General features: G+C 41.8%; 1 protein-coding gene across 1 annotated transcript in view; it reads right to left on the bottom strand.

Moving 5' to 3' along the window:
- ANXA10 (annexin A10) overlaps window positions 1–26,713 on the bottom strand; it is a 94,070-nt gene continuing 67,357 nt past the window's right edge. Inside the window, exons 10-12 of the mRNA XM_082246224.1 lie at window positions 24,832–24,890; window positions 20,727–20,849; window positions 1–128 (exon numbers count right to left, since the gene is read on the bottom strand). Of these exons, the coding sequence (XP_082102350.1) occupies window positions 60–128; window positions 20,727–20,849; window positions 24,832–24,890 (251 nt within the window). The 3' untranslated portion in view covers window positions 1–59. The remainder of the gene's footprint in view (window positions 129–20,726; window positions 20,850–24,831; window positions 24,891–26,713) is intronic.

Raw genomic sequence — 26,713 nt, 5'->3', positions numbered from 1 at the left:
AAATAATATCATTTGATTTAGAATGCCTTGACAAATGTTGCCCAGTTTGGATTTAATTTTCAGTAGTCCTGTATGTCTCCAGCACAGATGGCAAGAAGGGCTTTTTCATAGTGTCCTGATGCATAATGCTAAAAAATAAAAACACACAAGCGTTTAATTTAAGAACATTTATGGTTATCACAGTACTTTTCATTTTTTTTATATATTTGTATTTGTTGAAAACGTTAGAATTGTGGATCTTATATTGGAGGGTAATAGTAGTTTCTGCCACCATCCCAAAAATCGTGTGTAGTTTGCGATGCCTCAAGTCAAGTTTGGGGATTGTAAGGGCAGGAGTAAAGGATGTAGATGGTAGTAAGTAACGTAAATGGCTTATTAAAAACAGTATAATATATACAAAAACTTGAGAGTGAATGGGTAAAGGCCCATTAAGTGCTGGTGAGAGAGAGGTAAAGAGTGTGTATTACACGTGAGAAATAAGTGACTTTCAGTATTTTATGGGGACAATCCTGCTCTGCTGTTCCTTGTATCAAATGACAGGGATTAGTTCAGAGGAGGTGTCCAATCGGTAATCCAACGCGTTTCGGCCAGTTGTGGCCTTTGTCAAGGGTGTATCACCGATTATGTTCAATATCCACTTCCTTGTAATTGTGCCTTCCCAGTGTTTCTCCAGATGCTACAGGAACTATATGTTTCTGGATTTGGAGATTTGGTCCAGGGATCCGATGGGGTTCATGTTAATGTCAGCGTTTCCACAGAGGTTAGAACTATAGTTTGTGGTTGTAGTGTGGTTTTGCAGCAATCCGGCAGCATAGGAACTCCAGGCACCTCTCCTCCCTCTGTCTCTCTCCAACCGAGGGAGGAGAGGTGCCTGGAGTTCCTATGCTGCCGGATTGCTGCAAAACCACACTACAACCACAAACTATGGTTCTAACCTCTGTGGAAACGCTGACATTAACATGAACCCCATCGGATCCCTGGACCAAATCTCCAAATCTAGAAACATATAGTTCCTGTAGCATCTGGAGAAACACTGGGAAGGCACAATTACAAGGAAGTGGATATTGAACATAATCGGTGATACACCCTTGACAAAGGCCACAACTGGCCGAAACGCGTCGGATTACCGATTGGACACCTCCTCTGAACTAATCCCTGTCATTTGATACAAGGAACAGCAGAGCAGGATTGTCCCCATAAAATACTGAAAGTCACTTATTTCTCATGTGTAATACACACTCTTTACCTCTCTCTCACCAGCACTTAATGGGCCTTTACCCATTCACTCTCAAGTTTTTGTATATATTATACTGTTTTTAATAAACCGTTTACGTTACTTACTACCATCTACATCCTTTACTCCTGCCCTTAAAATCCCCAAACTTGACTTGAGGCATCACAAACTACACACATATATTTGTATTTATTATCCTATAAATAAAGATTGAGGACATCCTTTGAGTGAAGGGAATTATTAACAGTGCCGTGAACACACATACAATGATGCAGAGAGCGGCACTGACATAGTTAAGGAAATCTAAAGCAGACCCTGCATCTCTGAAGAAGCTTAAAAGGGTAAGCGTCTATATACATATATGTATGTATACAGTGGGTACGGAAAGTATTCAGACCCCCTTAAATTTTTCACTCTTTGTTATATTGCAGCCATTTGCTAAAATCATTTAGGTTCATTCTTCTTCTTCATGAATGTACACATAGCACCCCATACTGACAGAAAAACACAGAATTGTTGACATTGTTGCAGATTTATTAAAAAAGAAAAACTGAAATATCACATGGTCCTAAGTATTCAGACCCTTTGCTCAGTATTTAGTAGAAGCCCCCTTTTGATCTAATACAGCCAGGAGTCTTTTTGGGAAAGATGCAACAAGTCTTTCACACCTGGATTTGGGGATCCTCTGCCATTCCTCCTTGCAGATCCTCTCCAGTTCTGTCAGGTTGGATGGTAAACGTTGGTGGACAGCCATTTTTAGGTCTCTCCAGAGATGCTCAATTGGGTTTAAGTCAGGGCTCTGGCTTGGCCATTCAAGAACAGTCACGGAGTTGTTGTGAAGCCACTCCTTCGTTATTTTAGCTGTGTGCTTAGGGTCATTGTCTTGTTGGAAGGTAAACCTTCGGCCCAGTCTGAGGTCCAGAGCACTCTGGAGAAGGTTTTTGTCCAGGATATCCCTGTACTTGGCCGCATTCATCTTTCCCTCCATTGCAACCAGTCGTCCTGTCCCTGCAGCTGAAAAACACCCCCACAGCATGATGCTGCCACCACCATGCTTCACTGTTGGGACTGTATTGGACAGGTGATGAGCAGTGCCTGGTTTTCTCCACACATACCGCTTAGAATTAAGGCCAAAAAGTTCTATTTTGGTCTCATCAGACCAGAGAATCTTATTTCTCACCATCTTGGAGTCCTTCAGGTGTTTTTTAGCAAACTCCATGTGGGCTTTCATGTGTCTTACACTGAGGAGAGGCTTCCGTCGGGCCACTCTGCCATAAAGCCTGGGGGAAGGATGCAGTGATGGTTGACTTTCTACAACTTTCTCCCATCTCCTGACTGCAACTCTGGAGCTCAGCCACAGTGATCTTTGGGTTCTTCTTTACCTCTCTCACCAAGGCTCTTCTCCCCTGATAGCTCAGTTTGGCCAGACGGCCAGCTCTAGGAAGGGTTCTGGTCATCCCAAACGTCTTCCATTTGAGGATCATGGAGGCCACTGTGCTCTTAGGAACCTTAAGTGCAGCAGAAATCTTTTTGTAACCTTGGCCAGATCTGTGCCTTGCCACAATTCTGTCTCTGAGCTCTTCAGGCAGTTCCTTTGACCTCATGATTCTCATTTGCTCTGACATGCATTGTGATCTGGAAGGTCTTATATAGACAGGTGTGTGGCTTTCCTAATCAAGTCTAATCAGTATAATCAAACACAGCTGGACTCAAATGAAGGTGTAGAACCATCTCAAGGATGATCAGAAGAAATGGAAAGCACCTGAGTTAAATATATGAGTGTCACAGCAAAGGGTCTGAATACTTAGGACCATGTGATATTTCAGTTTTTCTTTTTTAATAAATCTGCAACAATGTCAACAATTCTGTGTTTTTCTGTCAGTATGGGGTGCTATGTGTACATTCATGAGGAAGAAGAATGAACCTAAATGATTTTAGCAAATGGCTGCAATATAACAAAGAGTGAAAAATTTAAGGGGGTCTGAATACTTTCCGTACCCACTATATATACATACACACACATAAATGTTAAAGCTCATCTCTGGGATATTTGAAAATTCTCCCTTGCAGTGGTACTGCAACTGCACTGGAAGAGTTATCTGCTCATTTAATCTAGGTGACAGAAAAAAAACAAATCCTGCGCTCCCCAGGCAGATGGCCTTCCCCAGCGCTTCGGCGGTGCACTGTCCCTTGGTGTCATCATGTCCAATGCATGGCTATGATTTGACCCTACATTGGTCTTGTTGTCATCACCATAGACCAGTGGAGCATGGTGGAGAATACACTGTAGGGATTGGTCAAGCAGCACAGAAGAGCTTTAGGATCAGGTAAGTAGATTTTTTTTTACAACCCCTAGACCTAAATAAGCAATTAACCCTTTAAAACGTAACACCAGGCAAAAACAATATTGGGGCATTAGCTAGGTACCAATAACATACCTACAGGGATGTGTGCCCAGTGATGGTTGCATCCCCATGAGTAAGGACCGGTGGGCGGAGGGAAACACATTTAGGGCCTGGCCTGGCAGGGGCCCATGCTGAGACTGCCGTTTACTATTTTACAGCAGGTCTTGGCTTATTGTGTGGCTCACGGGGAAATTAGTCACTCTCTACTATTGCCTGGAGCATAGACAAGCTCCCTTCCCAGCCAGCACTGTGGGCACAGTATTTAATTCCCATACAGCCTGAGTGCCTCACACACATATCTTTGGTTCCCAGTGATGGTTGTTGTTCTATTCCTAAAAAAACTGTTAGGCTGATGCACCTCCTGACAGTGATGTACGCCTAACCTGCTAAAACAATATGAACATCACTCTTGAAAGGTGTATGAATGTCACAATTTCCCCTTGTCCAGTCACAGAACGCCCTATATTCTTTGAAAAGCACACAAGATGTATTATCCTTGGAGAAACTGCATAGCAAGTGACTTGCAGCGATCCAGCCCTGACTGTCAGTTTCAGCTGTGGAAGTTTAACGCTTAACATCACTGAAAGGAGATGCATGAATAATACAGCTTTAGGAATAAAGCAGCAGCCTTGAGTGGCATCATTAGCAGTACCTAGCTCATGCCCCAATATTGTTTTTACCCAGAGTTCAGCTTTAAAATATATGTGTGGGAGGTGAGTTTAAAAGAGAATTCTAACTTTTGAAAGAAAAAAAATATTGCACCCATTCTGCAAAAAGCAAAAATGTGCATTTATTACTTTTTGCATTTAAGCCTGCAAAGCATTGCAACTGTTATAAGTGAATAGCCAGTGCAATGCTCCTGCAGACTTTTTCTCCTGCCCCAGTCCTTCTAGAAGTATGGAGCTGGAGCTGTGTAGCTGTAGGAAGTGTCAATGAACTACCAGGGCTGTGGATATTTTTTTTCCTGGGGGTTTAATCCTTGGGCATGCAGAGAACTAGGCTAATTGTATATGTGGCAACAATGTGCTAACAGTTGTAGGGGCTTAAAACTTGAGCCTGCTCACTGTGTACATGGTAAAATATGCCACAGTCTTTGTACCCAAAAAAATATGTTTAATTACTTTGCCACACAAAAGAGTCATATAAACCTCAGAACAATCATTTGTAAAAATGAGACTCTTCCATGGAATATGCTTTTCTGCACACATCTTACCTTGAAAACCAAGTCATTAAAATAGTCAGTGACTACTTAGCAACCAGAAACTGACAGTATAAACAGTCCAGTGGTCAGGAAAAATCTCCCCAGTGGGACATAGATGAAAAAAACAAATGACAGTGGTTCGTAACTTCCCTTACTCTATTTAAAGTAAAAAAAAAAAAAAAAGATCTCCCTCAGTACAGCTCTCCCCAGTGAAGATCTCCCATAGTAAAGCTATCCCCAGTACATATCCCCCCCCCCCAGTACAGTTCTCCCTCTACAGATTTCCCCCGATACAGAGTTCCTCAAATACAGTTTTCCCCCAGTAAAGCTCTGCCCCGAGTACAGCTCTCCCCAAGAAAAGATCCCCCACTACTTCAGATCTCCCTTAGTACAGCTCTCCCCTAGTACAACTCCCTCCCTAGTACAGCTATCCCCAGTACAGAACTACCCCAGTACAGCTCTCCCTGCATACATATCTCCCTCAACACAAATCTGCCACTAGTACATATCCACCTCAGTACAGATCCCTAATAGATTAAATCATCTCCAGTACATTTCCCCCAACTAGTACAAATCCCCCCCAGGACAGCCCCTTCGGTACAGCTTCCCTCTTTACAGATCTCCCCCAGTACAGTTATCTCCCCTGCTCCTCACTAGTATAGATTCCCCCCTCCATACCAAACTCACCTAACCATGCAGTTCAGAGTGAGAAGTCCTCCCCCAACTTGGTCATATAACTGGAACCAAGGAGGATCTAAACTGTGTGTCTCTGAGATCTGATGGATGTCAAGAGCGGGTCCTGGAGGGATCTAGAGTCTAATAGACCCAAATTTTTTCAAAAAAACAGTACCTGTCACTACTTGCAATCATAGGGTATATTAAAATTCCCTGTAAAACTTAAAAAAAAAAAAAAAAATTGAAAGGGAAGCTGTCAAAATAAAATAAAAAAGCAAAATAAATAATAATTAAAAAAAAATGTAAGCTCCCCTGTCCCTTCGGTTTACATACAAAGGCGAACGCAAGCATCGGTGTGGTGTCATATGTAAATGGCAATTGCACCATGCATGGGAGGTATCACCGCGAATGTCAGATTGATGGCAGTAATTCTTGCAGTACTCTTTCTCTGTAAATCTAAAGTGGTAACCTGTAAAGGCTTTTAAAGGCTTTTTAAAAATGTATGTGGTTTGCCACCCCTGCACGGGCGTGTGTAATTTTAAAGCAGAACACATTTGGTATCTATGTACTCGGCCTAAGATCATATTTTATATTTCACAAAACAATTGGGCAATATATAGTGCATTTGTGCATTATATTTGAAAAAATTGTTTTTTTCCCCAAAAAATTGCATTTGGAAAATATCTGCGCAAATACTGTGTGACAAAAAAAATTGCAACACCCACCATTTTGTTCTGTAGGGCCTCTGCTTTAAAAAAATGTATAATGATTGGGTGATCAAAGTCATTTTCTAGTAAAAGTTTTTTTTTTTATGTAAACAAAAAGTGTCAGAAAAGGCTTGGTCTTCGAGTGGTTAAAAGAGTGAGTGATGTGTGGCATAAGCTTCTAATATTGGGCATAAAATGCCAGGACAGTTCAAACACCACCCAAATGACCCCTTTTGGAAAAGTAGACACCCCAAGCTATTTCCTGAGAAGCATGTTGAGTCCATGGAATATTTTATATGCCACAAGTTTCGGGGAAAATTACAATTTATTTATTTTTTTACACAAAGTTGTCACTAAATTATATATTGCTCACACATGCCATGGGTATATGTGGAATTACACTCCAAAATACATTCTGCTGCTTCTCCTGAGTAAAGGGATACCACATGTGTGAGACCTATTTTGGGAGCCTAGCTGTGTACAGGACCCCGATAACCAATCACATGCTTCAGGTTTTCTAAGGGTGTAAATTACTAATTTTACTTAATTTTACTTACTTGGGTGGGGGGGGGGGGGGGCTATGGGAGGTTGTGCTATCTTGGGATTTCATGGCCTTCAAAACTGTGATAAGGAGTGATGAGTGAAATCAACAATAACCATTTAAAGTCATGCAATGTCAAATTGCAAAAAATGGCCTGGTCATTAAGGGGGTAAAACCTTCCGGTCCTTAAGTGGTTAAACAGCATTGATATTGTACAAGTGTGGTATTATAAAAGCTCTGCTATGGTGTCATTGCCTCTCCCTTGTTTTTTTTTCCTTTCTTGTATATGCAGTGCACCACACTGCTCTTCTAGCTTTATTTTCAGCTTTGGAGCAGCTGTGTATGATTTCGCAGGGGACAGGGAGATGGGGCAGCACGGGATGGTATCCGGCTGGGCGCCAAACAATGGCATAAACAGTCTTGGAGGTCTACAGATGAAAGGACTTCTCTCCCACTCTCTCTCTGCCATCCTGCCAGGTAAAGCATGGTTGCTGTTGCTCCCTGCTGTGCTGTGTGCTCCTGGAGATTGCACTGCATGACTGTTTTTTTTTTATCAGATTCTTACTGTCTCCTGGCTGTGCTGTCCTGGCTCCCCTGCTATGTTTCCCTACTCTGATTTTGACAGTTTGACTGGTTTTATCTCATACTCTGAGAGCCTGTTCACACTACTCCGACTTGTCAGGTGACCTGGTCGCCTGACAAGTAGCTCCCAATGCTGTGCAATGGAACCACTCTAATCAGAGCGACTCAAGTAGCTCCGACTTAGAAAAAGGTTCCTGCACTATTTTTTGGCGAAGTCAGAGCGACTTGCATTGACTTCTATTATGAGAAGTCGTTTGCAAGCCGCGATGAAGTTGCGCTGCATGGGCGACTTCAAAGTCGCCCAAAAGTCGGGGCGACTTTGAGCCGGATTAGTGTGAACCGGTGTTCCGTGAAAAAAACATACCCGTGAGAAAACCATACCCTTGTCACTTCCGGTGCACCTACGGAGGGTATGGATTTCTCACGCTAGTTACACTTGCGGCGGTTACATTAAAACATCTCCTCTGCAACATGGCTCATCTCCGCTCCTTCCCCTGTCACTTCCCTGCTCTCAGGTAATAAATATAAAAGCGGATCACGGAGCCGCAATTGCCGTCATTTACATCTCATACACCCGCCACCGCTTTTATATTTATTAAGCGAGATCAGGCAAGTCACAGGGATAGGAGAGGAGATTATTGATGTTGCAGCCGAACTGTTTTAATGTTACCGCCGCAAGTATAACATTACACACAGTGCCGTGATAATTTCTTACCCTCCGAGCATGCGCAATTGTCAAATTCTTTGCTGTTCAATTACGTATCCGGGCTCTGAGCATGCGCACTGCTGCGCTGCTCAGCTGTTTGAGACAGGAAGTGACGAGGGTATGGAAATCTAACGAGGTATGGAATTCTAACGTTACACCGGCTCTGAATGTGCCTGCTATTTGCCTCTAGATGTGTTGCATGGGCTCACCTGCTGCTGCTTCTGAAGTAAATGGATGAAGGCAGATGAGTCTTAAAGAGACAATGTACATGTTTTTTGAATTTTTTTACAGAGCTTTCATCCGCCACCCAGTGGAATCGAGGAGAGCTGGCACCAGGAAAGTTTTTATATTTGTTTTATTATGACTACCTACCAGCCAACTCTGAAGGACTATTTGGTCAGCGCATGAACTGGTGAAAAATCTTTTTTATGCTTTTAGTGTATGGGTCTCAGCCTTTCCTGTGAGGGCATTGCATGTGTGCCTGGCCTAGTTCACATATTATACAATAATTTAGCATGTGTCAATATTTTCGGTGTCCTAATATGTCATTATTAGGTATAATATGTTTTCTTCTATCATACAGTGAGGGAGATTTATGTAGCACTACTCCCTTGGAAGCTGCTGGTTACCGGTTCCCCTGGGTTACCATTAGCAACAGCATGACAGTTCAACATTTTCCCAAGTGTTTTAGCTCAGTCAGGAAACAGTCCAGTAGCTTAGGATTTGAGTTTTTATTGAGAACTTGGGTAGGAGAAGGGAATGAGTGGGATACTCCAACTTGTATAACTATGCACAATTGGCTGGGACGACTGATTAATGCTGATTAACGCTGAGTAACGCTGAGTAGCACTGTATAATGCTAGTCGTGGCTAGGCCGCTGCTTCATCTTGTCACAAGCAGTGACGTAGAATTGAGTGAACTTCCTGAGGTAAACTGTACTATATTGTAGAACAATCTTCAGGGCCCTTCCTGGCACCCCCTTTGTTCCTATTCTTCAGGGTCAACTGCACGGCACCCTCTTTACTGTAAAGCGTCCTGTGTGAGCTAGCTCCTTGATCCCCTGACTTCACTGGAGTGGTCCCCTCTCCTAGGCAGACCCTGTGGCAAATCCCTGAGTACTCACGACACTGTTTTCCTGAGAGACTCTGCCACCAACTCCACTGTCAGCACTCTGGATCCTCTGCAGCTCAGCTCCATACCTGGTTCACTAGGCCGACTGCCTGAACCACTTTACTCTAACACTGCAGGAGGAGAGACCAGCCGTCTGCCTCCTCCTGGGACTCTGCTTCCCGCCAAAGACACCCTGTCACATGCCCCTTCCACTTTTATCTGCAATCCCAGGATGCATTGCAGGAATGCCCTCCCACTGGGACTCTCATAAAAGCTGATGCGTCACTGGCTGGGTTTCCTCAACTGTCCAACAAGCTCCCTCATTGGATACATTGGGGACACTCCCTCAGACCCAGTGAATCACACCTGGAAACATGTGACAGGCAAACTAATAGATCAGGCTCCCCTGTTATGCAGCAGGAGCAATAGATGCTTTTACCTAGCACCTACCTAACTAGGAGGGTGCTACATCAACTAAAACTGAAGTGTGCAAAATCAGCTTACAGGTTTTAATGTCAAAGCGTAATTGAACAAGCTGAAGTTAGAAGCTGATTGGCTACCATGCACAGCTGCACCAGATTTCTAAGTGCTCCAGTTTTAGTAACTCTCCCCCAGTGCTTTCAAGTAGCGTGTCTTCTTAATAAAGATGTATAAAGAAAATGAAAAATTGAATATCACAGATTTATTTATTGTTTTTATTAGATTTATTTATTATTTTTATCATATGTATTTTTTAGCACTATGGATGTTTGATATATCATAATATTTATTTATTAGTGTACAACTCTGTCACTTTACGAGCCCATTCACACTGCCGCGACTTGCAGTGCTACAGGACCCGTTCTAATAGGAGCGACACAAGTCGCTCCGACTTAGAAAAAGGGTCCTGTACTACTTCGGAGCGACCTCGGAGCGACTTGCATAGACATTCATTATATGAAGTCCGTGCAAGTCGCGCCAAAGTCGCGGTGTACGAGGCTTCTCAGGTCGCCCCCCGAAGTCGCGCCGCTTCAGTGTGAACCGGCACTACCATTCACATATTGGGATTAACATCCTGCTTGGAGATATTCAAAGCCATTGGAATCCTCTCTAGTTTTTTCCATAGGCTTGACACCTGATATAGCCAGGATTTATGAATATAGCGCCGATTCATTTTCTTTACATATCTATTTAGTATGTGGTGACACTACTAGGATTGGCAGCTTATTCCATCATTATTTGTATTTCTCTACCCATTATTTTTATCATTGCTTCAGTGGCAGTGCATTAGGCCTCTTTTTTCTTTATCTTTTTCTTCTTAATAAAGCTAACTGCAGAACATGTTGAAGAAACAACTTGTGCAGTATATACGGGAGAAACAATAATTTGATTGCTTATTAGTAATCAATAGGTTGTTTGTCATACCTTGAGGACACCTGTAACAGATTATTGGAAATTTGCCTGTATCATCTGTATTGACATAATTCTATTGAATCTTGGTTTTTAATATGATACATGTAATAAGAAAGTTAATTTTAAATTGTTATCCTATTTGTATTTTATGGCACCCAGAAATTCCCACAACTTTACTTTTACTTTTACATATTTGAATGTCTTTGATAGAATTGATGATTCACCATTTGAAAGAAGTCAATGCACAAGCTATGATGTCAAATATTGCTAACAGCTTAATTTTCAATTAAAAAATTGGGGCATTGTTGAATATGAATCTATTGCATTGACAAATGATTCCATTAATGGATTATATTCGAAATGATAAATAAGCCAACAGTCTTCTGACACTCTAAGAAAAGTTAAGTTAGCCTGTGCATCATCCTGTTGTCTTCAGAGTAATGACCCTTTAAGCCACATATGTCAAACACAAGGCCCGTAGGCTGGATCTGGCCTGCCAGGCCTTATCATGTGGCTCTCGCGCCAAGTTTTTGCCAAGAAGCTATGGGGGGGATTGGGGTTGCAAACTGTACATAGCACACCCCTAATTCCTGCACTCTGTATGTAACACACTCCTGAACCCTGCTCTCTGTACGTAAAGCACTCCTAAACCCTGCACTCTGTACATAGCACACACCCCTGAATTCTGCACTCTGTACCTAGAGCACCCCTAAAACCTCCACTCTGTACTTAGTGCCACCTGAACTCTGCATGCTAGCGCAGTCCTGAACTCTGCACTGTGTATGAAGCACACCCTAGATACAGCTGGCCCCCTGAGGGACCCAGCCTGTGATGAAATTGCGTTTGACACCCTTGCTTTAGACAATAACCTATGGGTTTTTTTTTTTTTTTTTTTTGTCATTCTGGCTCTTTTCCCTCCACATCCACATGTCGGTTTTGGAGGACTTACAGAGGATAACAGTTCTAGAGACAAATATGTAAACAGATAAACTGCATACACACATTAGAGGTGCCATAGTCATAGGCACACAGTCATTCAGTCATTCGGATGAAATTAGCAGTGCTCTGCCAGATGCACTGTAGATTTTTATATCCTTTGTAGCATATTTTGCTATATAAAAAGTCATGAAAGACATTTGAGTGCGATGTTTGCTGCAAAATCTCACTAAATCAGATGGAAAAACAAAAGTGAAATTTAATGTGTTAATAGCATTTGACATTTTATATTATCTATAGAGCTGCAAATCAGCAAAATGGCCATATAGTATTATTACCCCTTCTGGCTAAAATTTACCATAACTGAATAATTTAAATTGGAGAATAACACAAAAGGAAACCTATATTTTTTATGTGACTTCAATGTCTGAAATGTATCATATGGTATCTAAAGCACTGGTAATAAACAATGCAGGAACTCTTAGAAAGGAATGCATAGGAAAACCATGCATTTCTTTTAACCTTCAAATTTAAATGTGAATTTTTTTTAACATGGGTTTATATAGGTAAATGGAGGTAATGTAATGCTCTTTAAATATGAAGAACATAAATAGCTTTAAAGTTGTTGCAAACCTCAGACATGAAACATGAACAAAGCATATTCCTCTATAGTGTGTATTTGTCTCAGTTTGGAACAGTAAAGCCCCGTACACACGTACCGATTGTCGGCCGTAAATATTCGGCCGACGACCGATCGGCCGATTGTAGGCTTGTTAGTATGATGCTTCTGACAGCCGACAGCGCATTTTCGGCCGAACAGAATCTGTCGTGCACGCATTAAAATTTTTGTTGGCCAACACCAGAACGGCCGATTGTTCGCCAGTCAGTACAGATTTCGGCCGACAGACAGCAGATTTGCAAGACTGGGCATGCTCAGAAAAGAAAAAAGACAAGGAAAGTTAACCATCACATGGCATCACTTCTGCAGTTGGCTGTTGTTGGCCGACAAAATTCGTGTGCAGTCTTTTGCAGTTTTCAACAGACACGACAGCCCTGGACAAAAGAAGGCCGATCGTTCGGCTGACGATCGGTACGTGTGTACGGGGCTTTAGTGTAATTTCTGTCTGCTGCCCTGTACCTCTGCTTTCAGCAAGAATCACTTCTGACAAGTTTTCCTGAGACCAAAAGAAAAAAAGGTGATGAGGAGGGAGCTGCAGCTGCATCAGCTCTGTTCCTGTGTGCTTTGAGAAGGGGAAGGGGGTGTTCCTCCTCTACAATCAGCTGTCAAAGCTCTCCTTACTGAGCTCTGCTGAGTGTGACTTCAACTCCCTGCACCCTTTTTTTCCTTACAGCTCAGACAAGCTTTATAATTTTTGCAATTTGAACAGATGTAATGAAGAGACGACTGCAGATAAACAGGTACAACTTATGCAGGAGGATTTGTTTAATCTCTGTGTATTACCTGAGGCCAGTCACTTCACTGGATATGCAGTATAGTATCTCACAAAAGTGAGTACACCCCTCACATTTTGTAAATATTTTTTTATACCTTTTCATGTAGCAACACTGAAGAAATTACACTTTGCTACAATGTAAAGTAGTGAGTGTACAGCTTGTATAACAGTGTAAATTTGCTGTCCCTTCAAAATAACTCAACACACAGCCATTAATGTCTAAGCCACTGGCAACAAAAGTGAGTACACCCCTAAGTGAACATGTCCAAACTGGGCCAAATTAGCCATTTTCCCTCCCCATTTTCATGTGACTTGTTAGTGTTACAACAAGGTCTCAGGTGTAAATGGGGAGCAGGTGTGTTAAATTTGGTGTTATCGCTCTCACTCTCTCATATTGGTCACTGGAAGTTCAACATGGCACCTCATGGCAAAAAACTCTCTGAGGATCTGAAAAAAAGAATTATTGCTCTACATAAAGATGGCCTAGGCTATAAGCAGTTTGCCCAGACCCTGAAACTGAGCTGCAGCACGGTGGCCAAGACCATACAGGGGTTTAACAAAACAGGTTCCACTCAGAATAGGTCTCGCCATGGTCAACTGAAGAAGCTGAGTGAACGTGCTCAGAGTCCCATTCAGAGGTTGTCTTTGGGAATAGACGTATAAGTGCTGCCAGCTTTGCTGCAGAGGTTGAAGGGTTGGGAGGACAGTCATTCAGTGCTCAGACGATACGCTGCACACTGCATCAAATTAGTCTGTATGGCTGTCGTCCCAGAAGGAAGCCTCTTCTAAAGATGATGCACAAGAAAGCCTGCAAACAGTTTGCTGAACACAAGCAGACTAAGGACATGGATTACTGGAACCATGTCCTGTGGTCTGATGAGACCAAGATAAACTTATTTGATTCAGATGGTGTCAAGCGTGTTTGGCGGCAGCCAGGTGAGGAGTACAGTCAAGCATGGTGGTGGGAGTGTTATGGTCTGGGGCTGCATGAATGCTACCGACACTGGGAAGCTACAGTTCATTGAGGGAACCATGAATGCCAACATGTACTGTGATGTACTGAAGCAGCACATGATCCCCTCCCTTCGGAGACTGGCCCACAAGGCAGTATTCGAACATGATAACGACCCCAAACACACGTCGAAGATGACCACTGCCTTGCTAAAGAAGCTGAGGGTAAAGGTGATGGATTGGCCAAGCATGTTTCCAGACCTAAACCCTATTGAGCATCTGTTGAGCATCCTCAAATGGAAGGTGGAGGAGCGCAAGGTCTCTAACATCCACCATCTCCGTGATTTCATCATGGAGGAGTGGAAGAGGACTCCAGTAGCAACCTGTAAAGCTCTGGTGAACTCCATACCAAAGAGAGTTAAGGCAGTGCTGGAAAATTATGGTGGCTACACAAAATATTGACACTTTGTGCCCAATCTGGACATTTGCACTTAGGGGTCAGAAAATTGATGCCCAAGATTTTGTTTTCCAGGAGTTTTGTGTGTCATCAGTTTGCGGCACGTTTTGGGAGTATGAGGAGGCGGAGTGTCTCCTCCGGAGAATGGAAAAGCACAGGCAGGGCACTGGAAAAATCCCCAGGTGCAATCCTGTGCTGAAATGGAATGATACAGTGTAATCCGTTAGGATCACAGCTTTGTATCATGTCATTTGTGTATTTACACTTTTGAATTTGCCACCGGTTCCACCCCCTGTGTCGCAACGCTCGCAGGGAAGGGAACCGTAAGGCAAGTGCCGGCAATCGGCCGTGCACAGAGCAGGGAGAGAGCGTGAGGACACCGGGGAGGACAGCCGGGGATTGCAGGGAAGGGGAGTAACGTTCTGGGGTAATCCCGAGTGTGGCTCGGGGTTACCGCTTTAGGTACTGAAAGTAAACCCCGAGCCACACTTGGGAATACCTCCAGGGAGGTTAAAGTGGATGTAAACCCTCACAAATACCCAGTGAAGTGAGCAGCCTCAGATGATACACAGAGAAGAAACAAATCTCCCCACATAAGTTTACATGTATATCTGCCGTCTTCGGCTTTCTATATTCTTGAGAAAGTGCACAACGTGTTAGAGATTTTTTCTTCCTGTTCAGCACTGGGTTCGGATTCTTGGCATACACTGTGCGACTGCTGATTGGAGGAAAGGCACACACCCCCACTCCTCATAGGCAAAGGAAGGAAGTAATGTGCAGCTCTGTGCTGTGAATAGACCAGGTCTCTACTAATCACCCCGACACAAATTTCAGGCTGGTTTTATCTCGGTTGTCAGAGAACTTGCCAGAAGTTATCATGCTGATAACAGAAGAACGGGGCAGAAGAAAGACATGGGAGATACGGCTTTGGAGAGAGAATTAAGAAGAAGCGACAGATATATGTGCTTAGGTCAAATTTCATGAATCAGGATTACATCCACTTTAATGTGTATTAAACTGAAAACCAATAATCTTATACAGTGACTTGCGAAAGTATTCGGCCCCCTTGAACTTTGAGACCTTTTGCCACATTTCAGGCTTCAAACATAAAGATATAAAACTGTAATTTTTTTTGTGAAGAATCAACAACAAGTGGGACACAATCATGAAGTGGAACAAAATGTATTGATATTTCAAACTTTGTTAACAAATAAAAAACTGAAAAATTGGGCGTGCAAAATGATTCAGCCCTTTACTTTCAGTGGAGCAAACTCTCTCCAGAAGTTCAACGAGGATCTCTGAATGATCCAATATTGACCTAAATGACTAATGATGATAAATAGAATCCACCTGTGTGTAATCAAGTCTCCGTATAAATGCACCTGCACTGTGATAGTCTCAGAGGTCCGTTTAAAGCGCAGAGAGCATCATGAAGAACACGGAACACACCAGGCAGGTCCGAGATACTGTCGTGGAGAAGTTTAAAGCCGGATTTGAATACAAAAAGATTTCCCAAGCTTTAAACATCTCAAGGTGCACCGTGCAAGCGATAATATTGAAATGGAAGGAGTATCAGACCACTGCAAATCTACAAAGACCTGGCCGTCCCTCTAAACTTTCAGCTCATACAAGGAGAAGACTGATCAGAGATGCAGCCAAGAGGCCCATGATCACTCTGGATGAACTGCAGAGATCTACAGCTGAGGTGGGAGACTCTGTCCATAGGACAACAATCAGTTGTATACTGCACAAATCTGGCCTTTATGGAAGAGTGGCAAGAAGAAAGCCATTTCTTAAAAGATATCCATAAAAAGTGTCGTTTAAAGTTTGCCACAAGCCACCTGGGAGACACACCAAACATTTGGAAGAAGGTGCTCTGGTCAGATGAAACCAAAACCGAACTTTTTGGCAACAATGCAAAACGTTATGTTTAGCGTAAAAGCAACGCAGCTCATCAACCTGAACACACCATCCCCACTGTCAAACATGGTGGTGGCAGCATCATGGTTTGGGCCTGCTTTTCTTCAGCAGGGACAGGGAAGATGGTTAAAATTGATGGGAAGATGGATGGAGCCAAATACAGGACCATTCTGCAAAAAAACCTGATGGAGTCTGCAAAAGACCTGAGACTGGGACGGAGATTTGTCTTCCAACAAGACAATGATCCAAAACATAAAGCAAAATCTACAATGGAATGGTTCACAAATAAACATATCCAGGTGTTAGAATGGCCAAGTCAAAGTCCAGACCTGAATCCAATTGAGAATCTGTGGAAAGAACTGAAAACTGCTGTTCACAAACGCTCTCCATCCAACCTCACTGAGCTCAAGCTGTTTTGCAAGGAGGAATTGGCAAAAATGTCAGTCTCTCGATGTGCAAAACTGACAGAGACATACCCCAAGCGACTTACAGCTGTAATCGCTGCAAAAGGTGGTGCTACAAAGTATTAACCAAAGGGGGCTGAATAAGTTTGCACGCCTAATTTTTCAGTTTATAATTTGTTAAAAAAGTTTGAAATATCCAATGAATTTTGTTCCACTTCATGATTGTGTCCCACTTGTTGATTCTTCACAAAAAAGTACAGTTTTATATCTTTATGTTTGAAGCCTGAAATGTGGCAAAAGGTCGCAAAGTTCAAGGGGGCCGAATACTTTCGCAAGGCAATGTATATTACAGTTTAGCAATCCTTAGATGTGAATGCTGCATTTGTTTTCTATTGTAGGCTTTTATTTTCACCTGGTGATCTGGCCAGTAACACACTTTCTGTCTCTGGATGAATGAACACAGAGGGCACCTTTGGACAGTGGCATTGTCAGTCTGGAGGGGGGGGGGGGGGGGAGTATTAGATGTACAAGAAGATTTAGATACACTAAAAGACTGAGGTTAAACTCCAGCTGACACTTTATAAATTATAATCAGTTACAGCAAACGTTTTTTTCCCCTTTTGGGATAAAGGGTTTACATAAATAAATAAAAGCTGATCATTGGAAGCACCCCTGCTTTGTAGAATAGTTAGTCCCATCCCTGTAAACTAATACATCTGGAAGAGAGTTAGTTCTTTTGAAAAACAACAGAATTACTGGCACGATCACCAGGTGAAAATTGAAGAAAGAATGCCTAAAAAAAACAATGCAGGCATAACTTCTACGAATTGGTAAGCTGCAATATAATAAATGTTTGCTTTTGGGTTTAACCACTTAAGCCCGGAAGATTTTACCCCCTTCCTGACCAGGGGGTATTTTGCGATTCGGCACTGCGTGACTTTAACGGACAATTGCGCGGTCGTGCGACGCTGTACCTAAACGAATTTGACGTCCTTTTTTTCCCACAAACAGAGCTTTCTTTTGGTGGTATTTGATCACCTGTGCGATTTTTTGATCATGCGCTATAAACAAAAAAAGAGCGTAAATTTTGCAAAAATAGCAATATTTTTCACATTTTTTTATATGAAATTCCCCCCCAAAAAAATGTAAAAATCAAAATTTTTTAACATTTTCGGCCAATTTGTTTTTTGCTACCTATGTTGGTAAAAAAAAAATCGCAAAAAGCGTATTTTGATTGGTTTGCGCAAAAGTTATCGTGTTTACTAACAAACGGAAAGATTTTTGTCATTTTTGTTTTTTTTTAACGCGTAATGGCGGCGATCTGCGATTTTTTTTGCGGTACTGCGACATTGCGGCGGACAGATCGGACCCTTGACTGACATTTTTGACACTTTTGGGGTTACCAGTGACATTTCTACAGTAATCAGTGCTATACATATGCACTGTTACTGTAAAAATACACTGGCAGTGAAGGGGTTAACTTTTTTGAAAGGGAGGGGCTATGTGTGTCCCTAGGGGCGTGCTTTCTACTGTGATTGGCTGTGGCTTCAGATGTATGAAGAGTGATCGACGGTTCTACATAGTAGAACCGTATGATCATCATTCATACACAGGGGAGAATGACAGGCAGCTTGTTTACACAAGCCGCCTGACTTTCTCCCTCTCCCCCGCCGATCGCAGAGTGACCGGCGGACATCGGGTCCGCCGGTCACCCACGCGGGGGGGTACGTGACCACGCGGGAGCGCGCCTCCGGGGGCGCGCGCTCGCTCCCTAGACCCTCACAAGCAAGCGACGTAGACCTACGTCACTTTGACTGTGAGGGGCTGACCGCCGACGTAGATAGTCGTGCGGCGGTCGGCAAGTGGTTAATACCGCTTTAAGGAGATTCGCCCTCTCTTTGCCCTGTTTACCATTATCACTGAAAGTGAAAGAAAATCCCAAATTTAGGTTTTCCCCAGAACAAGAATAAAGGGGAAATCTTCCGATGGTAGCACTGGTTCTAGTGACCCTGGTGATAACCATGGATTCCCCACTTTAAAGGAATTGGCATAGGAAGTCAAGGGAAATCTCCCTAATAGGACACAGATGGGGAAATAACCTGACAAGGGTTATAACCCTCCCTTAGGGCTCTTTCACACGGCCGCTCCGCTGTTCTTATCCGCTGCGGGACTTTTTTTTTTTTTTTCACGGAGCGGATGACATTTGTGTCATCCGCTCCGTATGCCCGCATATCATCCCATCCGTTTGCGGATGATATGCGGACATAATGTAAGTCTATGGGCATTGCGGATGTCAGCGGATGACACCGCTGACATCCGATTTTCCTTCCTTTCCGTTTTTTGAACGGAACAAAAATAGGGTTCTGTTCCGTTACAAAAAACGGAACAGAACTAAAAGGAAGAAAATCGGATGTCAGCGGGTGGTATTCCGCTGACATCCGCAATGCCATAGACTTACATTATGTCCACAAATCATCCGCAAAAAAATAGGATGATTTGCGGACATACGGAGCGCCAGTGTGAAAGGGCCCTTAGTCTATCCAAAAAAAATAAAAAAAGATTTTGCCTATAGTTCTACTTTAAATGGTAAATATTATAGTTCTGGGAGTTCAAAGACCACGTGTTGAAGGAGAACTAGAGATACTGTGAAAATAATGTGGAATGGGACTGAAAAACTAAAGATTTGTTTTGTTATAGGAACATCTGCTCAGTGTGCCTAAAGGCCCATACACACGACCATTTTCAAAGCGATCGTACAATAATCGGATCGTTAGTACCGAGCTTTCGAGAGCCAATCACGTCAGTTCATCCGATATCATCCGATCGGACAAGCAAGAAGATTTGTCATGTACAATACCAGATGGTACGATATTCGTTTTAATCAGTACAGTTGTCATTCGAAAATACAATACAAATACACTACAACACGTTACATCGCTTTCAATTTTTTTATTCTGTTGTACGAGAATTTTCGTAACTTTAGTAAACTCTTCACGTTCAATATGCGACTAGCATGCAAAACAAAAAGGATCATCTGTCGTCTAAATTTTCAGATCGTGTGTTCAGGGCTTAAGCAATACTCTGACAATTTACCTTTTTGTCTTTAATGCTTCCAAAAAAATTGTAGGACATTTCCTGGTATGTTATGGTGCCTAGGCACTCTTGTACCTAAATCCTCTTAAATGTATATCTAGAGTGTGATACTTTCCCATCACTGCTGCCTCCGGCTGTTTGTCTCAAGAAGTTTGGAGTAAAATCTGGTTATGTCACTAGTAGCTGCTCACTATTCTTTTTGCTAAAGGCTCTGATATTAGGAAGCAAAGCCCTCTGCTTCTATCATGGTGGCCTGCTCCACTCAGAGACACAGTGCAGAACAAGATATGGCAAGCCAGTAATGGGGGAACGATTAGCTGCAAGGAGGCCACAGGCAATAGTGGTGACCAGTCCTGGCTACAGTTTCTACTAGAGTTGTACCAATACCGGTATCGATATTGGTGCCTATGCTAAGCATTTGCACAAGTACTCATACTAGTGAAAATGCTCTGATACCTGAAACCAATATCTTTGCAGTGCGATTTGAGCCCATACAAAATAACTTGGCTCAAATCGCACGGCAAAGAATCGCATGTAATTTGCACAGGAATGCGGTGTGATTCCTGTCCAAATCACATGCAATTTCCCCCACTGCTCCTGTGTGAACCCAGGCTTGTCATAGTGACTACAGCCTGGGTTCACACAGGAATGGTGTGCGAAACCGCATGCGATTCAGACAAGAATCGCCCCTCATTCCTGTCCAAATTAGATGCAATTCTGTGCAGTGCGATTTGAGGCCATTCATTTTGTATGGGCTCAAATCACACTGCAAAGGTATCGGTATTCTATAACGGTGAGTATTTGACTGAAAGTATTGGTACTCGTACTTGCCGGTATCAATTCAACCCTAGTTTCTACAGTTCATTTCCAATTTAACACCTCCATCTAAAGATGGTGCATCTTGAGAAATATACATCTCATGTGTTAATGGCATTTATAACAGTTTGTATAAGTTTACCTTAATGTCGTGGTAGAGGGATTTTCCATATCTCTCCTTGTATTTTTGCCTGATGGTCAACAGATCTATTTCACTTCTGGCTACGAGAGTCCTTATAATTGTCTTGTTATGAAAACCAAAGTCCTTAACAGAACAAGAATAAAACCCTATTAGACAATTTCATAGTAAGTAAATAAAATGTATAACCAAGGGGATAACAGTGTACAAACCCTCAAAAATGTCCTATTAATAATGTACACGCATATTCATCCAGATTATAATAAACAAATCTACATAAATCAATAAAGTGAGCACAAACGGTACTGCTAAACCCTTCAGAGGACTGAGAACCACCTTTTGCACTCACTTTATATATTGATTATGAATACTTGTATAATCTGGATGATTATGTGTATACATCATTGATAAAGCATTTTTTAGGGTTTTCACACCATTTTCACCTTGGTTTAAATTTTGGTTTTGTATTAAGACCATATGTGTGCTCCACCAGGTTATTATATTTATTACACTATGCGCAAAAAAACAATTGTATTTAAATAACGTTTAATTACCACTTGCCGACCACCCCACGCAGAAATACTGCGGCAGGGCGACTCGGCTGCACATAATCACATAGATCTACGTGATCATGTGCATGTGGTCTCGGGAGCGTGATGATTAGACATGGCGGGAGTCAGACCACAGGAGGAGTGGCAGCGGTCGCCGCCGGCCTCCCGCGATCTTCACAGAAGACCCGCCTGCCTATGTAAACAAAGCAGACTGGTCTTTTGTCACACAGGCAGAGAGAGATCAGGAGTTTCAGCTAAGCTGAAACCTCGATCTCTCTGTGCCTGTCACAGAGCCCCCCACAATCAGTAAGCCCAAACGGGCATACATTTAACCCTTTGATCACCCCCACAGTGTTAACCCCTTCCCTGCCAGTGTAATTTATACTGTAACAGTGCATATTATTTGGCACTGATTTCTGTACTGGTCACTGGTCCCCAAAAAATGTCAGTTAGGGGTCTGATCTGTCCACCGCAATGTCGCAGGGATAACCCAAAAATTGGGGTTTTCTTTTACTTTTACTTTCATCGATAATGGTAAACAGGATAAATAGAAAGAGTGAATCTCCTTAACAAGGGCACAGAATACAAAAAAAAACAAAAAAACTGACAAGCATTCTTATTCCTCTCCACTCCATCCAAAACTAAAAAAAAAAGTTTTGCCTTTAGTAATCCTTCTTGTATTCCTCTCAGATAACTATTGAAACATTTTATATTATGTAGTTTACCACTAGGTGTCAACAAAGTACATGTAAAAATAACTACTGTCTACTGTGCCACAGAAATAGTAGAGCTAAAGACAAAACTTTTTTTTCATATTGGATAGAGTAAGTCTAGGTTTACACCCCTGTGTTTGGTGCAGGCTTTTGGGCCGCATGGAACCACGTGGTACTTTGGCACCGTACTGTTTCCTGCATTCAAAATGTGTTTCATTTTCTGATGCATAGGGTTGCCATTAAGAATTAATGGCACCCCCACTAATCTGCTGAAGAGCAGGGCATTTTGTCTGCGGGCAACAGTTCCCAACCCACATATGTGTGAACCTAGCCTTAGAGAGGGTTTTAACCCCTGTCAGTTTTTTTCTTGTCTTTTGTGTCCTATTGGATAGATTTACCTTCACATCCTGTCTCTTAGCCAAAACAGGGAGTGCGAGGATATCCCTCTAAAAGTGAAGGAATCCCTGGTTGTTACCAGGGTCACCAAAGCAAGTGTCCCCAAAGGAAGATTTCCCCTCTATTCTTTGGGATTTTTTCAAATTTTGTTTGATAATGGTAAAGGACATATAGAGAGAATGAACCTCTCTAATGGGGGCAAAGACAGCATTAAAAATGTAAAATATGTTCTAATCTCTCCCAGCTATCCCGAACCGAAATCAAAACTTTAGTTAAACTTAAAACAAAAAAAAAAAAAAACATTGCTTTACCAAACAGGGGTATATTTATAACAGAGAGTAGACATGACTACAGATAAAATGTATGAAAATAACATTCCGATGAAACTGCTGGAGCCACCATACATGTAGAGCTATCTGCCACCAGTACTCATGTGTTATACTTTATTATACAGCACTGATCTGGGAATACACCACCTTTATTATTTTTCAGGTTTAGTATTTTTGCCATTTTCATTTCTTTTTTGTTGGCTTTGATTTTTATGTGTTTTTGGATTTTTTCTACATTTTTGAAGTCCCTATATATATAATATGTTTTTTGAGTGGGGTGGTGTATGCTATTGGCGCTACTAAATTTCTTATGATTGTACTTTGTAACATATACATTTATCTATACATTTTGTTTTGTATATGTTAATAATGTATGTACATTGTAAATTGCAACACATATGTTATGTACTGTATATATTTTATTGCGCCGAGTCAGTGTCATTTAGAGCTCTATTTTAGTTTTCCTGGTGGATGATAAAACTATACAGGGAGGTTGGTTTACTGACACTTTTTTGATGGGGGCAAGATTTGCAATTTTTTTATTTTATTAAATATGTTGATTATATCTGTGGGACATTTTACATTTGTATAGTGTTACATCATTTATGATAAAGTTTTTTTTTCCATACAATTATTGTGGTGTGGACATTTGTTTTGGGGAGTACTTTTTCATGTGGCTTTGGTGTTCTAATATGGTTCCCTTTTCTTCAAAGTTGGTTGGGCTGGTTTTTTTTTTAAATTCATAAAAGTGAGACTGTGATGCATAGCTAGCAGAGCACCAGGGAGCAAAATAAACCCAATGATTTAAATGTTTCACGAAAGAAATTTCAAGTTTGAAATAAATCAGTAAAGCTGAATGAATTCTGGTAAAAATAAAAATTGACCTTCTTTTGTAGGTCTCCCACCTGCTGCATAGATTTAATGCTTGTTTTGAGTAGGGGGAACAGAAAAAACAGGCTTTTTATTTACTGTATTTTTTTCCTTATTCCTCACTTACACGGACCTTGTCCCAGCTGCACTACTGATCTCCAAAAGTTGCTTCTCTTCACCACTCCATCAATCGCAGGCAATCTGACGTCATCACGTATAATGCAGGACAAGCAGACCTGCATTGTGAGGACACCATGGGACCTAAAGCCCTGAGAGGTAAAGAGCGCCCACTTCTGGATGAGCAAGGAATACCTGTTTTTTCTGTTTCCCCCCAAGATAAAAATGGGTATTTAATCTTTATCGTACAGAGAGAAACCCGCTGAAAGGGTTAATTTTTATTCTACTTGAAATTTAGTTTTGCTTAAACATAGCAACGTAATTTTCTGCAGTGTTTTCTTCTACATTTTGCCTACTAACGTATGTGCAGTGTGTACTACATTCAAGGTACACCTCTGGTGATAACTGTCACTGTTACCAGTATGCATAGATCAGCTCTCAACCAAACTTTCAGCCCTAAATGGCTGGTGTCAAAGGCGGTAAGTAACTGCAGATCTAAACAGAGGTAAACATGGAATTGTCCTTGGCAGAAAGGCAAGACAGTCACGTTACTTTGACTTGTGACGTGACCGTGCTGACCTCATACTATGCTTTATGAATGTGCAATGCTCTTTTTATCTTTTATTTATTTTTACAGCAGCAGGATGACCACTTTTTTTAGAAAGCCTCTTAGGCTGATGGCACATTGGGGATTCTGTCACTGGTGACATATTATTAACTGCCACCCTTCCCAGCTCTTGTTACGGCTTATGACCTTTCCTCCCAACTGACAGCACTAATGCTTGGTGATTGGATATTAGGCACCCAGCATTGTCACATGGGGCAGGAAAAGAGTCCCTAGTCCGGTGTAAGGTCCAAGATGGGAATCAAGCTTCTTACCTTCGCTCCAGGCATAGTGGAAAGGGGGTAAAGCAAAAGGAAGGAGAGCATGTGCACCTGGGGGTAGGTGCAGCTGAGTGAACCTGTTACTCTGCCCTGAATGGCCAAAATACAGGTTCAGTTTAAGTGGCACTTACAGTCCAGCCAATTTTCATATCTTTGACATGTTGAATGTACACAAATCTTGTATGCAGCATGCAGGAAATTAAATTAAAATTGAAAATAAATGAAATTAAAACATAAAAAGACTTACATGAATTGCGGAGTAAAGCCTGTATGCAAAATATGATGGTTTGTCTCGAACACTGGACACTGCAGGATAAATAAGTAATTTTTTATAAATAGGAGCAAGTTTCACTTATAATTACTACATTTCTTTTTTTTTCACTTGTAATTTCATTGAAATAAAAAAGCTTACAAGTGACAAAATAATCGTACATATTATGCCGTAGGGATATAACAGGTGAGTACCTTATATCTGTATTTGTTATAATTACTACATTTCTGATAGCCAGGAAAGAAAAATGTATAGAAAAGAAACAACCAACTAATCAATAGGTAATATACCTTACTTATTATTTTATATGCAAAAGATAAAACTTTACAATCATCATCATCATTACCAATGGGCATTGTGAAATGGGTTCATTTTTTCAGCAGTGTTCTATTAGTAATTAAAGAGGAACTTTACTTTACCCTGCTCTTTTTTCTTTTAAGGCTGGGTTCACACTTATGCAAATTGGATACAGGTTCCCCCACATCCAATTCGCATGACATGACAGTGTGACTAACTCTCAATGGAGCCGGTTCACACACCTCCGGGGGGGGGGGGGGGGGCTGCGGTCCTCATTTGGAAAGGGTCCTGTGCGTCTTTGGCTTCGAATCAGGTGCAAATTCAGGCAGTGAACCCCACCTTAATCTCCTCTCACCTATCATGCTGTGGTGTTCTCAATTAGCATACTCACCTGCCCAGTGAGTCCAACATTGTCCTGCGGCAGCCCACCACTAGCCATCACACACTGTTTTTTTGCGCCGCTATATTCCCCTCTGATGTCATTAGGTAGTCAGCTTTCTCTTTTGGGTTCTTGCAGCTGGCCCCTTGACGACATAACCACCAGGACTGCTCTCCTCCTGCTATTCAATGGATATTGCCTTCTCCTAGGTTATCTGATGTAGATATCTCAAGAGGATGCAGCAGTAGCTCACTTCATTTTTGCGTAGGTGACAATGGAGGTAAGGAGTGGCTAAAGGCTGATTTTTTATCAAAGGGGCCTTTACTGTAACATGTCCAAAAACTATAAGCAATAATATATTTATTGAAATACTATATTTTATATGTACAAAGAGAGAAAGTAAATGATAATAATATATACTAAATGTCATGGGTCATTCGTTTTAAAAATAAATAATAATGATTTTATGTTATTTGTCTGATCTTCCATTTTTAGCTTTGCATAATAAAGCACTTTTTAAAGCTGAAATCCAAACAAGCAGTGAATTACAACAGACACCACTGCCCAAAAGCACAGCCAGATCTTTGACTTTTATAGCAGCAGCAGTAGCTCAACTAGGTCAAGACATCTAATAAGCACAATGTCTGGGATTACATGAAGAGACAGAAGCATTTGAGGCAGCCTACGTCCTCATAAAATCTGTGATTAGCTCTTCAAGATGTTTTATTCAATCAGTTCTTGAATGGTGTGATGGTTTTACCAACATAATAGAGGCTGCACAGACACCAGAGCAGGTAAATGAAGAAGTCATGAAGTACGTTAGGTGATGTTTAATTGTAATGTGTTTTCCAGAATGGGGGTGTAAGAACATTTGGGCAGTTGTCAAGTGATGACAGGTGCTTCAATCAGGGTGTTGAAAACATCCAGAATTAGCAGATGAAGCCATGACTCCGGTGAAGGAACTGGAGCAATACTGGTACATACCAAAATATTCCTAAGACTGCACCCCCTGTGGTAACTCAGTTGGGATGAGAGAATTAGACTTAGGAAAACTAGTCACTGAGAGAGGATGGCATCCTTCCCTATAGCATGGTAGATTGATTTAAAATAGGATTTCCCATTTTCCCATTTCCCATTTCTGCATTCAAGGGAGTTGAAAGGAGGCAGATAAAATTCTGGGTG

Source organism: Pelophylax lessonae, assembly GCF_965119305.1.
Source record: "Pelophylax lessonae genome assembly, chromosome: 1".
In the NCBI taxonomy this organism is placed as follows: domain Eukaryota; kingdom Metazoa; phylum Chordata; class Amphibia; order Anura; family Ranidae; genus Pelophylax; species Pelophylax lessonae.
This window is presented reverse-complemented; position numbering and strand designations above follow the sequence as displayed.